The 14,159-nt window shown below is 45.4% G+C and overlaps 1 protein-coding gene across 1 annotated transcript in view; it reads right to left on the reverse strand.

Moving 5' to 3' along the window:
- Positions 1-1,069: 1,069 nt before the first annotated feature.
- stom (stomatin) overlaps positions 1,070-14,159 on the reverse strand; it is a 50,322-nt gene continuing 37,232 nt past the window's right edge. Inside the window, exons 6-7 of the mRNA XM_060841470.1 lie at positions 11,715-11,849; positions 1,070-4,711 (exon numbers count right to left, since the gene is read on the reverse strand). Of these exons, the coding sequence (XP_060697453.1) occupies positions 4,517-4,711; positions 11,715-11,849 (330 nt within the window). The 3' untranslated portion in view covers positions 1,070-4,516. The remainder of the gene's footprint in view (positions 4,712-11,714; positions 11,850-14,159) is intronic.

The following is a 14,159-nucleotide window of genomic DNA, read 5'->3' on the forward strand; positions in this document are numbered from 1 at the left end:
CAACGTGATCGATATGGAATTCAGTAAGGTTTTCGACAAGATTCCCCACGGGAGACTGGTCAGCAAGGTTAGATCTCATGAAGTACAGGGAGAACTAGCCATTTGGATATAGAACTGGCTCAAAGAAAGAAGACAGAGGATGGTGGTGGCGGAGGGCTGTTTCAGACTGGAGGCTTGTGACCAGTGGAGTGCCACAAGGATTGGTGCTGGGTTCACTACTTTTCATCATTTTATATAAATGATTTGGATATAAACATAAGAGGTATAGTAAGTTTGCACATGACAACAAAATTGGAGTTGTCATGGACAGCAAAGATTATCTCTAATTACCTCCGACTACAGATGGGCCAATGGGCTGAGAGGGTGGTACGTGTATGGAATGAGCTGCCAGAAGAAATGGAGGAGTTTGGTACAATTGCAACATTTAAAAGGCAGAAGGATGGGTATATGAATAGGAAAGGTTTGGAGGGATATGGGCCAGGTGCTGGCAAGTGGGACTAGATTGGGTTGGGCTATCTGGTCGGCATGGACGAGTTGGACTGAAGGGTCTGTTTCCGTGCTTTTTGTCTCTATGACTTCATATCAATGCAGTGCTGAGGGACCAGGTGTGCTAGACTTTAAATGTGTATTACACAGAACCTCTTTTAACCCTTTTAAGGTAATGCATCCATAAGCATAAAAATGCCATAGCACTACAAGAAAGAAATGCAGAGGAATTTTTTCGATTGCTCAATTTCATACAAACAATACCTGGACAGTTATGTCACTGCTTTTTACAGAATGTTGCTGCATACATTTTGGTCACAATGTTTCCCGCAAACAGTGACTGCCCTTCAGAAATATGACTGCCAGAAATGTCACAATGACTGCCTTACAAATGCAAAGTTGTTTGTCCTGATGTCACATTCATTCCCCCCCCCCCACCAGAAAACATTTCAAGCAGCTTGTTGAAAAGTACTGCATTGTACCGCGATTGTGACTGGGTGCAGCAACTATGTGATGGCTGCAGGCCTGTGTGCATTCCACATTCAGCATCGAAGGAACACAGTTAGAAATAAGGAAAGCAAGCTTGATTTAATAACATTTATTAAATGCATTGCAAGCTTAATTATAAAAGTACACTACACCAGTTATTGAACATGCTTTCCAAAACATATAAATGATAAAATAAAAGCAGATTAATTTCTGGAAGGTCAGCAGTTGGTTATTACATATTGCATACATTCTAAGTTGTTACATTCCCAAACTTCAGCAGGAAAATTATACAGTATGTATAATGAGTTGTAAGGCCTCCAAAACCCTGCCTTGGTCAATGATACCTGGGAAAAGTCTATGCTGATTCAGCTGTCTTGGTTTCTTGAATAGTGAGCTATGTCTTGTTGTCATGCCCAATTCGCACTCAGGCCCAATTTCCAACCAGCTAAAGATTTTACATTTAAAAGACACAAATGAATTGGCAATTTTAAGTGACTGAAGGAAAACTGCTTCTGCAGGGGGTGGGCTGTTTCTGACTCAACAAGTGAACCACAAACAGTAACAACGCAACTATGTAAAAACAATTTTCAGAAATTTTGTTCAGTCAAGTTTTGTTTTTGTACATTTCCATGGTGAAGAATAAGCCAATTCTCTTTGCCAATATTATGTAGCGTATGGTCAGATACAGTTCAAAGCTCCCTTCGCTCTGCTTCAACGATATGGCCCAATTTCCATTTCAAAGCAGCATTTCCCACAATACCAACGTAACTTAGTCCACATGGAAGATAAGTGGGCAACGGAGACAGTGAAGCAGAGACTGCATTTAGAGCAAAGTGATCCAAATCATGTTAAACGCAGCCAGTTACTTTGGTCATAGCCAGCACTCTCAAGTTCAAAGCAACAGTGCACTATGTACAATGCTGCATCCTGTACCAATACTTATTTACCCCATGCCAATACATTTGCTGCCTGTTGACATACACATGATCACACACCATGGCTGAATGAGCTTCAGCAGAGGAGAGTTAAACCAGTGCAGATTGGATCTATTTCAGACCATTAGCACAAAAAATGGTTAGGATCGGAGTTGACTGGATTTGATGCGATTTGACAATTTCCCCTGATGAAAGGTCCACACCGATCTGCCAAAGCACAACCCACCCAGACCCATTTCCCCTACACTTACCCCTTCACCTAACACTATGGGCAATTTAGCATGGCCAATTCACCTAGCCTGCACATTTTTTTTGGTTTGTGGGAAGAAACTGGAGCACACGGAGGAAACCCACGCAGACATGGGGAGAATGTGCAAACTCCACACAGTGAGTCACCTGAGGCGGGAATTGAACCCGGGTCTCTGGTGCTGTAAGGCAGCAGTGCTAACCACTGTACCACTGTGCCACCCACCGCAGGTTACCTTAAGCAGTAAGTTTTTAAATAATGATTGTGTTTTTGGTGCAATGATATAATAAGCCTCACAGTGAAACTGTGTTTACTGTCAGTGAACAGCAAATGATTAAAACCACAAAGTTTCTACAGCAACATTTTATACTATAATTAACAAACAGTTCAAACAGATTTAATTTCTCGAATGAAACTATTAAATGAGTTTCTTAAAAGAAGCAATTCTCCCTTTTCAGTCAGGTCACTGTCTAAGCTTTTAAACTTTCCAAGCTTGACCAAGAACCCAAATAGCTCTATTGTACCATCAACACCTCCACCACACCCCATCCCCTCACAACTGGGCATGGTTGTTTGGTTGTTGTTCTGGTGTTTGCTGAGCACTGGGCAATGCATTTCCCCAGGTACACAGACAGCACTAGTGATGGCAAAGCTGTCTGATGGAGTCTGCTTTGAACTCTGCAGTGTTTATGTTGCTACAGCCTGCCCAGAATTCGGTCAATCCCCATCAACTCAGGGCAGGCATTATTCTGCTCAATGCACAGGCCCATAGGTAGACACCAGTGAGACACTGGGACTTGTTTTGCAATGCATGAAGACCAGCAGAATTGCCCCTACAAAACACACAGGCAGAATGGTGATGTATGTACCCCTTGGAGTGACATTTCTTTCAAATTTCTGCACGTGATGAATTCAGCAACAAAATTTAGATTCTGATACAAAATATCTGACAGCAATTTTTAACATATGTGATGTTTACTTTCTCATTACAACCAAAGTAACAAGAAATAGGTTTCTTGAGCAATGATTTAAACAAATGTGACTTACTCATCAAATTCAATTTATTGTAGCTTGTGTAGATGGCCGGGGACATGTAAAGGGTTACTTTCCTTGTAGAAAGAGTCAGGAATATATAGCCGCAATTTGAAAAGAAGACAATTCCACTTTTTGAACAGACTTAGATTGGTGGGGCGGGGTGGTTGCATGTGGAATGAAACCATTTTTTTTTAAATTGGAGGGTGTCTCATTTGGCTGAGCTAGTAACTGCCCAGTCTAAATCATCAATGAAGAGGCACACAACTGTACTTGATAACTGAGCAAGTGGTCATCCACCAGAATTGAGTTTTGTCAGAAAGTTTAAACGGATAATCTGTTATGCATTTATATTGTGGGTGGGTAGGAGGACCATGATATGATATATAGATCATTTTCCACTCTACAATTCTTTTTTTTTAAGAAAGACCGGAAATACTTAACATTGAAGGCTACAAACATAACTGCCCTCAGGTTGTAAATTTGTGTAGTTTACTTTTAGGATCCTTGGTGCTCCTGCTGGTTTAAACTTAACCATAGTGGTACAGGTACAATAATGGTCACACAATTTTAACACCTCCAAGTTCAAAACAAGTATGTTTTAGAGAATACACATAAATTAAAATGGATTAATACAAAATGATATGTGATACAAGTCTTCTAATGATAAATGTTGCAAAATTGAAGGCTTTTTCAAATGAACAGGAGTACAGGTAGGGGTGAGAAACACCAAATGTAAAAAAAAATCAACATCAAGACATAATTAAATCCTTAGTCAAAGCAGCAGTCCTCACGAGGAGTTTTAACTGCAGAGCTATTGGTTCGATTTAAATTGGTGTAGGTTTTGCTCGGATTGTGGTAGCATTTAGAGATGAAGATTTGACAAAGGCTTCTCTACGTCACTGAGCTACATGAAGCCAGTAAATGCGCAGAGAACATTACTGGCTTCACCGATGAAATTCTAGCAAGCCGTTCTGTTTGGCTAAAAAAAACACATTCAGGCCGACACTACAATGACAGAACTGCGCAAAACACAGTTTGTTCCAGGACTAGTGCATGCATGTCATGAATTTGCCCATCATGGTGTACATGCTATTGTGAATCATTGCTTTAACAAATACAATCAAATTGTTCAGACGTTGAAGCATTGACATATAGTGAAATATTAGTTGATGGAGCTTCTTTGTAGGTCTAGCTGTTAACCCATCGCTAATGTAAACCTTGCTTACTGTTATTACAATGTGGAAAAAAAAGTTATTCTAACCAAAATTGTCTATCATTGGAAAACATACGTAGAAACTGTGGTCAAGATTGGTGTTCAGTAACATCACTTCTTAGCCCCCATTATATTTTGCACCAGGTCCATTGGCAGAGGGAATACAATGGTGGAGTTCTTCTCTGCAGCGATGGTAGTGAGGGTCTGCAGGTAGCGAAGCTGCAGAGCCGCTGGAGATTCCGAGATCACAATAGAAGCTTCTTTCAATGCTCTGGATGCATTCATTTCTCCTTCGGCTGCAATCACCTGCAAGAACAAAAAGGGATCAGTGTTCCGGAAAAGACATTGTACGACCAAGGATGTGCAGGCTAGGTGGACTGGCCATGGGAAATACCCCCTTAGTGCCCAGGGGATGTGCAGGCTAGGTGGATTGGCCATGGGAAATACCCCCATAGTGCCCAGGGATGTGCAGGCTAGGTGGACTGGCCATGGGAAATACAGAGTTATAGGGAGAGGGTAGGGGTCTGGGTCTGATGGGATGGTCTTTGGATGGTCTCTTTATGTACTGTAAGGATTCCAAAACCACGAGAAAGACAAAATTCATTCATTGTTAAAGAAGAAAGCAGAAAATGTGGTTTGGATGTGTTTAGCTGGGAGTACAAAAATTCAAGGGAAGGGGGTAGGAGAGAGGGAGAGGCACAGGGACATTGGGGGAGGGGAGGGTGAGATAGTGATGGTGGGGGGGGAGGGGAGGGGATGATAGTAATGGGAGAGGTGGGGTGGGGAGATAATGGTGGTGGGAGGGGGAGCATGTGACAGGAGGTGGAGAGGAAGGTAGTGATGTTGGGGTGGAGAGAGGGCAATAGTGAGGGTGGGGTGGGGAGGGATGGGGAAGAGTGTGATGGTGGGGGGTGGGGGGGGGGGAAGGTAGTGATAATGGTGGGAGAGGGGCAGGTGGGATAGTGATGGCGAACTGGGATGGGGAAGAGCACTGCAGTAGGTTTGAGGGAGGGAGAAGAGAGCAACAGTGGGTTTGGGGGGGCTGTGGGGAGAGTGACTGTGGGTTTGGGAGGGTGGGGAGAGAGAGTGACTGGGTTTGGGAGGTGGGGGGGAAGAGAGCGACGGTGGGTTTGGGATGGAGGGAGAAGAGAGCGGCGGTGGGTTTGGTGGGGGGGGGGGGAGAAGACAGCGACGGTGGGTTGGGTGAAAGAGAGAGCGACTGTCGGTTTGGGAGGGAGAGAGAGCGACGGTGGGGTGGGGGTAAGGGGGAGGGAGAGCGCGACGGTGGGGTTGGGGGGGGGGAAGAGAGAGAGAAAGAGACGGTGGGGTTGGGGGAAGGGAGAGAGCGACAGTGGGCTGGGGGAGGGGGGGGGGAAGAGAGCGACAGTGGGCTGGGGGAGGGGGGGAATGATGGTAGAGACAGTGATGGCGAGAGGGAGATAGTAAAGTGGGGAGGGGAGATAATGATCATGGGGACAGTCAATGAACAATAAACTTCAAGATGAAGTTGCATCCTCCTTGGGAAAGGATGGGGTCGGGTTGGTACAGATACAGAATGACTAAAGAAGTGACAATGGTGACCAGGGCCTCAGGATATAAAACCTAACACTGACTTCATTGCCAGTGGATAGAACCGAAATGTAGAGATGTGGTGTTAAACATCAAAAAGACCGTACAGAGTATCAGGAATGGCTTTGGCCTTCATTTTATCCTAAAAGCGTATGGAGACATTGAAACGGTACAGAATGACACACTAAAGAATTGACAGGGTATACACGACACAAGATAGAACAGCCTGCCACGTCTTTATTCTAAAGGGAAGGATGGAGGGCTGCAGGTTTCTCCAGGAGTTGGATATGGCTGGACTGATTGAGTATTCAACCCTGAGACTGGAGTCACATGTTGTGGGCAATGGTGATCCCTATTCCTCCTATAGTCCAATTCTCCGGGGCCTACCTCAAATCACTGGGCAAGGCCTGGCCATGGTGACTTCAGGAGTTATACCAGATCCAGAGACTGGAACAGAGCGGGTACCCACAACGCAGGATGATCCCATCGCATACCCACAGGGGAAGTTGGCACATACCACGCAGCAGAGCTGCCAGCAGTATAAGCACAGACGATGCCCAGCGTGGCAGACACAGTGAGGTGCTAGGAGAGGCAGATGGGATGGGAGCCTCCTCCTCCTCCCTCCTACCCGTGGAGAGGCTGCTGAATGGGGTGGCAGCGAAGGGAGGGGATGAATGGAAAACAGACACAGCCCCAGCACTAGCCCATATGCCTCTGGACTTGCTGAGTGGCACAGTGAAGGGCGAGGGCGTGGTGATGCAGCAATAGCAAGGAGGCACAACTGAGGACAGGTCATTCATATGCCTGACACCAAAGAGGCTTTTGTTAACACAAGGGTCTCTGGCTGGGTCCAGCATTTATTGCCCATTTCTAGCTGCTTCTAGCTTCTTGAGAAGGTGGTGGCAAGCTGCCTTCTTGAACCATTGCAGTCCACCTACCGTAGGGTTGACCAGCAATGCCCTTAGGGAGGGAATTCCAGGAGTTTGACCCAGTGACAGTGAAGAAACGGCAATATATTTCCAAGTCAGGATGGTGAGTGGCTGGGAGGGGAACTTGCAGGAGGTGGTGGCCCCATGTACCTGCTGTCCATGTCCTTCTGGACAGAAGTGGCCATGAGTTTGCAAGGTGCTCTCTAAGGAGCTTTGGCGAATTTCTGCACTGAATTTGATATGATCTTAGCTGTGGCTCAGTTAGTAGAAACATAGTTGCAGCTTCACATCCCACTAATAAATCAGTTATCAGTCCAGCAGATGGACAGTGTGCTGTCCTAGCTCAATATTGCACCACCTGAAGCAAATGCTCTACTCAGATGCACAGGTGACTCAAGAGGATAGTGGAAGCACTTTGTGGAGGTTTCTTGCTCCTGTTGAGTCCCTGGCCTGTCATCGACCACAATGCAGTTGGTTCATTTGAGAAGCCACCAAATACAATGAAAAGCTTCATAAGGATCATCTTAACATTGAAACCCTGGAGAAACTATGCAGCCCTCTAAGAGACATTTAGAGGAAAGCTTGATAAATGTGTGAGAGAAGTATGCTGTCTGTCTGCATTCAGTAACTGCAATGGTAAAAAGATAACACTAGATTAAGATGTATCAAAGATACAAGAAAGTGCAGGAAATACACTTGCCAACCCATTCCCCCATTACATCAAATGCCTCAGGCGCTGAAAGTTCTGACACATCAAAACCAAACGCTGCAACATTTCCTCCATTTATAGGGTTTAAAAATTCCTTGTTCTCAATTCTGGAATTAAAATGCTCCTCACATGATTGGCAGACACATTTTTCTCTTGGTTACCAAAATAAAAACAAACCTCTCATTTCTATCATGTTATTCACCACCATAATATCTCTTAGTGCTGTCAGTTACATACTGGTAAAGCTCAGGCACAGTTTTACTGGAGACAACACAGCACCCATTTATGCAAAGCAGACTCCCACAGTCAGCAGTGTGTTAACCTGCATTGCAATGTTGACTGATGTATAATTATTGTCCAAGACTCTGGGGTAACTTCCCTCAGCTACAAAACAGTGCCATAGGATGGTTTACACCCACTTGAGTAGATTGAGGGGACAGGGGGTTCTGGGTTTAATGGCAACTCCAACAGTGTTGTATTCCATCCATACTGCTTGGAGGGTCACGGTAGTTTTGTGCACACACACCTCTGGACTGGAACTTGAACTTACAGCCTTTGTACTTTGACATGAAATGCTCCTGTAGGAGCTATGGTTCATACACATTCCAGATTCAGAGTGTGTGAAATCTCCTTGGCAGTCGTGCTGTGGCTCACTTCCCCACATCCTTCTCCCACCACTTTCAGCATCCAAAACATTTTTGGAATTAAAAATAATTGAGATTTTCTAAAAATCCTTTAGGGGATGTGGCTAGACCGGTGTTTACTATCCCTCCCCAGTTCTCCGGGGGCAGTACAGAGTCTATCACATTACTGTTGTTCTGGAATCACACAGACCAGGTGAGGATGGCAGTTTCCTGCCCTCAAGGAGATGAGTGAATCAGATGAGTTTTAAAACGATCAGTTGACAATGGTTACCTTCCACTGTTCAGCCAGATGTTTACTGAATTTAAATGTCACTGCCTGCTCCAGCAGGATTTGAACCTGTGAACTCACTACCATTAGTTCTGGATCCAGTGATTTCATTACTCCGGTTTGAGACATGACATATGCCGAGTGAAGCAATGGAGGAGCTACAGGTGCCTCAAGACCATTTGTTCTCCAAGTTGAGGTTTGCTCATGTGGTATCTGGGTCAGCTGCAGATTCACATCGAGACGGATCGACGGCTGTGATTGGGCAACCACTCATTACCGGGTGGTGCAGCAGCATGTGATTTCACTGGATCTTTGTCTTTTCTCATCTAGTACTTTCGGTGTTTTATTTAGACTGCAAGTTGGTGTTTGTGGCTATCTATTTATATCCTGCAAGATACTAGAGCAAGTACAGACATCTTCACATGCCTCCCGAATTCAGAGACAGCTTATTAACGAGGTTTGATTTGCTGTCTTTACATCAAAGCCCCAATTAATTGCACTTCATGAATCTATCAAATGTATAAGTGGAAACCAGAAACTCAAATTTTTCATGTCTGTGATATCAAACCTGGAAAAGATTACAAGTGAAGGGTTCAACACAATAGTTTTTGTTATTTGTAGTATACACAAACATAAGTACCAGGAGCAGGAGTCGTCCACTTGGCCCATTCAATGTGATCATGGCTGATCATCCAACTCAGTCCCCTGTTCCCGCCTTCTCCCCATTCTCTTCAATTCCTTTAGTTTCAAGAGTTTCTAGGAGCTACCCTCCTCAGTCTTCTAAACCCCAGGTTATAATCAAATGATTTACACTTGAACGTAGGGGGATGAGAGTAAGAAGTTTACATACAATGCCATGTGGTTGATAAGGTGGAAGGAAGTTATAGACTTGGCTGGGTGATGCACTGGATTGGTGGACAGAAAAAATAGCAAATTGAAATCAATCTGGAGAAGTGGTTTTCCATAATTTGTTCCTGGGTTATGGACAACATTTACTGCTCATCCCTAATTGCCCAGAGGGCAGTTAAGAGTTAGCCACAGTGCTGTGGGTCTGAAGTCACCCGTAAGCCAGACCAAGTGATGACAGAGGATTTCCTTCCCTAAAGGATTGCTAGTGAACTCGGTGGTTATTTAAGGGCAATCAGCATTGGTCACATGTTTTCGTTGGACCAGCTTTCCAGATATGCCGCGGTGAGATTTGAATCCCAATCCCCATTAGGCTGGGGTTCTGGATAGCTAGGCCAGTGACACTCCCACTTTGTCACTGCCCACACCCCTCCAGCCACCTTGTGAAACAGTGTGTCTGGGCGTCAAAGGTAAGGTAAGGGAACGCACAATAAATAACAGGATTGAGAATGGAAGTGGAATAGAGGGAGCTTGATGTACATGTTTACAGATCCACGAGGGGGAACAGGTCAAAGCAACTATGGGATACACCCCTTTATAAGCCAGGGCCTACAGTATACAGCCTGCAGGCTATGCCGATATGTACAAGACACTAGTTCGACCACCCCAGTTACAGTATTATGCCCAGTCCTCATCAGTGCATGACAGGAAGGAAACCATCACAGAGCGAGTACAAGACATTGATGAAGATGTTGCCAGAAGAGGAGAATTCAACTGAAGGAGGAAAGAATGGAAAGGCTGGGGTTCTTTCCTTCGGCAATAAAAGCAGAGGGGAGATTTACATCAGGTTATAACTTGATGAGGGGCATAAAAGGGTGGACAGACTGAACCAATATCCACTGGCAAAGTGTCAATAACCACAGAGCAGAGATTTAAAGGTGTATTGGGGAATTGAGGAAGAATTGTTTTTCCACGCAGAGGGAGGGAGGATGAGGGAATCACTCCTTGAAAAGGGCAGTTAATGCAGTAACCCCACTGCATTTACTGTCCCCTAGGATGTGCCTGTTATGTGCCGTGATCTACAAGACTAAGAGTTGGATACTTGCGTTAGGTACAACAGGCTTGTTTTCACCAAGGACACCATCATGGGACAAATGGGTGCTTTCTGTATTTTAGATTAGGTTAGATTCCCTACAGTGCGGAAACAGGCCCTTCGGCCCAACAAGTCCACAGAGACCCTCCGAAGAGTAACCCACCCAGGCCCATTTTCATCTGACTAATGCATCTAACACTACGGGCAATTTAGCAAGGCCAATTCACCTGACCTACAAATCTTTGGACTGTGGGAGGAAACCGGAGCACCTGGAGGAAACCAGACACGGGGAGAATGTCTATGTGGAGTTTGCACAGTTGCCAGAGGCTGGAATTGAACCCAGGTCCCTGGCGCTGAGAGGCAGCAGTGCTAACCACTTATTGTAATCTTTTTCCATCAAACCGATATTTAATTATTTACCATCGCTTTTTCTACTCTGCAAGTAATCTATTGTGAAATAACTCCTTTGGGCAAATATTTTATCATGCAAATGTTTAGAATTTTGAGACTGGATCCTCGTTAAGGTCCACTTTGGTGATGAGCTACTGTAGAGGGTTTAGTTCTGCTAAGCCAGCACAACCTTTTGTGCAAAACATTGACAGTTCCAGGATCTATTAGCCCTGAACAAAGTTACACCAGTGACTGACTAAGATCTCACCCAACTCCACAGGCAGCAAGAGAAGGCAAGCATTTCAACAAATCAAAACATCAGCATTGACTCCACACCACCTAATGATTTGGGACAACAACAGACCAGCTAATATAGACTGAAGATAGCCCAAGTCAATACAGATATATGATAGTCCTATCAAGTAACCTTGGTGTTAAAGCATCAGCCGTCAAAATAGATTTGCTGATCGCACGCAGACAACTGGATATCCAAATAGAGTATGTGTTATGCAGCAGCATTTATAGCAAGAGAAAGGTTTACTGCAACAATCTGGGATGCAACTAATCACATCTCAGCATTTAGGTGGAAAGGCTGTGTCAGTTCCGGTTCTACCCTTGCTGTTGAGTGTCAGCGCCCACGTACAATCCAACTTTTACTTCACTTATTTATATTAGTGGGAGAAATAAGATGGGTAATTGGTTTCGAAGCTACGCTAGTTTGGAAAGGGTGTTCGATGAAAGTGGACGTGACCTCACCAAATGAAGAGGGCTCATTTAAAACAAAAAGGAGCCAAGTTAAAAATAAAATAAAAAGCCGCAGTATTTTGCCACTTTGGTCCATTTGCTCTGGTTCTCACTGACCTTGGCTCTGGCCTCCCTCGATGCTTCAGCCTCAGCTGCCATGGCTCTCTGCAGTTGGACTGGCAGCTTCACATCTTTGATCTCCACACGCTCAACCTTAATGCCCCATTCATCCGTTGCAACATCAAGCGTCGTCTGAGAAAATTAGTGACAAGGGAAAGTGAGTATCTCCTGATACGTAAGGACCAAACCTTCACCCTCCCCATTGCTCCCCTTCAAAAAAAGATACAGGTTTCCAAAAATATCACCATGTTCTTCCTGATTAGGCACATCAAGGGAGAAGAAAAAAGTGTAATAAAATAAATCAACACGAGTGACTCCTCTTGAAGTATAAATTACACATGAAGGAAATGTGCGAAAGAATCACCCATGCAATGACTGGAAACACATTTGATATGATGGGGATACACAGCAGGAAAAAGCAAGATCTCCTCATCTAAAGGTTACTATTGGAAGTGTAGTTCCTTTACCTAAACACAGGCCAAAGAACCCAGAGCATTGGTCAGTCTTCCCCAGTGCCAAATGCTGGCTGTATTATTTACAAGTTTTGAAGGAAAAAAAACAACAGACGTGAATGAAAGACAACAAAAATAAAGGGAGGATAAATGCAGCTGCGAATAAAAGAAAAGTGATGAGGCAATGGAAAATACACCAGCTTCTTTGGAGAATGCAACTGATCGATCACAAAGATTCTGAAGGCTGCTTGCACAATACAAATGGCAGGCCCAACCTCAAAATACTCTAGTCATAACCAATAAATTCCTACAAGGTCAATGATCAGGGTCAAACTATATGACAAAACTTCTGAATAAAAGTTTTCCATTGCAGGAAATACCGATGTAGCTGCCAGCTAGAAGGTGACATCACATGGTTGTATTCTTCCAGGAGCAGTGTTTCAGCTTTACAGCAAATTTGTTAATGGCATGGATGAAGAATGAGGGGTGGGGGAGAGAGAGAACGAGTACAAGAGAGAGAGAACGAGCGCAAAAGCGTGCGAGAACGAGAACGGGTGAGAATGAACACGAGAGAGAGAGAGCAAACATGAAAGAGTGAGCGCGCGAACACGAGAGCGCGAACACGAGAGTGAGCGAGCGAGCACTAGAGAGAGCGAGCGTGAACACAAGAGCGAGCGAGCACGAGACAGAGAGAGCAAACATGAGAGAGAGAGCGCGCGAGCACGATAGAGAGAGCGGACACGAGAGAGAGAAAGCGAACACGAGAAAACGAGCACGATCGCGAAAACGAGGGAGTGCGAGAAAACGAGCGCGAGCGCACGAGCGCGAGCGCGAGATAGAGAGAGCGCAAGAACAAACGAGAGAGCGTGAGATCGAACGTGAGTGCGAACGAGAGAGAGCGCGCGAATGAGAGAGAGAGAGAACGAACGAGCGCGCGAACGAGAGAGAGAGAACGAGCGCGTGAACGAGAGCGACAGCGGGAGAGAGAGCGAGAAAACGAGAGCGAGAGAGAACGACAATGTGAACACGAGAGAGAGTGAACGAGCGCGAGAGCGTGAACGTGAACAAGAGAGAGAGAAAACGCAAGAGAGAGAGAGAGAGACAGAGAGAGAGAGAGAGAAAACAAGCGTGAACGACAACATGAACACGAGAAAGAGAACGCAGGAGAGGGGGTGAGGGGGGGAGAGAGAGAGAACACGAGAGGAGGAGAGCGTGAGAACGAGAGCGAGAGGGGGAGCACACGAGAGGGGGAGCACACGAGAGCGCAAGAATGAGCGCAAGAACGAGAGCGAGAGAGAACGAGAGCGAGAGAGAACGAGAGCGTGAACGCGAACGAGAGAGAGAGAAAACGAGAGAGAGCGAGAGAGAGAACGAGCGTGAACGACAACATGAACACGAGAGGGGGAGAACACGAGAGCGCAAGAACGAGCGCGAGAACGAGCGCGAGAACGTGAACGAGAGAGAGAGAAAATGAGAGAGAGCGAGAGAGAGAACGAGCGTGAACGACAACATGAACACAAGAGGGGGCGCACGAGAGGGGGAGAGAGAGAACATGAGAGGTGGAGATAGAGAACACGAGAGCACGCGAGAGCGCGAGATGGGGATAGCGCATGAACGAGAGCGAGAGAACGAGAGCGTGAACGTGAACGAGACAGAGAGAGAAAACGAGAGAACGACAATGTGAACACGAGAGAGAGAGAGAGAGAACGCGAGAGAGAGAGAGAGAGAGAACGCTGGCCTTAACGTTGTTGGAACTTGAAACCAAGGAAACTAAGGAAGTGATGCTCCAATTGCACAGACCTCTTGGGAAGCACTATATTATTTTGACATTCATAGGATGAGAGGGCATCACTAGCTCGGCCTGTATTTAAATCCCACCCCAGAGGGCAGTTAAGAGCCAGCCACATTTGCTTGGGTCTGGAGTCTCATGCTGGCCGGACCAGGTAAGGATATGAATGAACCAGATAGGTTTTACCAACAATCCACAATG

This window comes from Hemiscyllium ocellatum, chromosome 21, assembly GCF_020745735.1.
Source record: "Hemiscyllium ocellatum isolate sHemOce1 chromosome 21, sHemOce1.pat.X.cur, whole genome shotgun sequence".
Lineage (NCBI taxonomy): Eukaryota > Metazoa > Chordata > Chondrichthyes > Orectolobiformes > Hemiscylliidae > Hemiscyllium > Hemiscyllium ocellatum.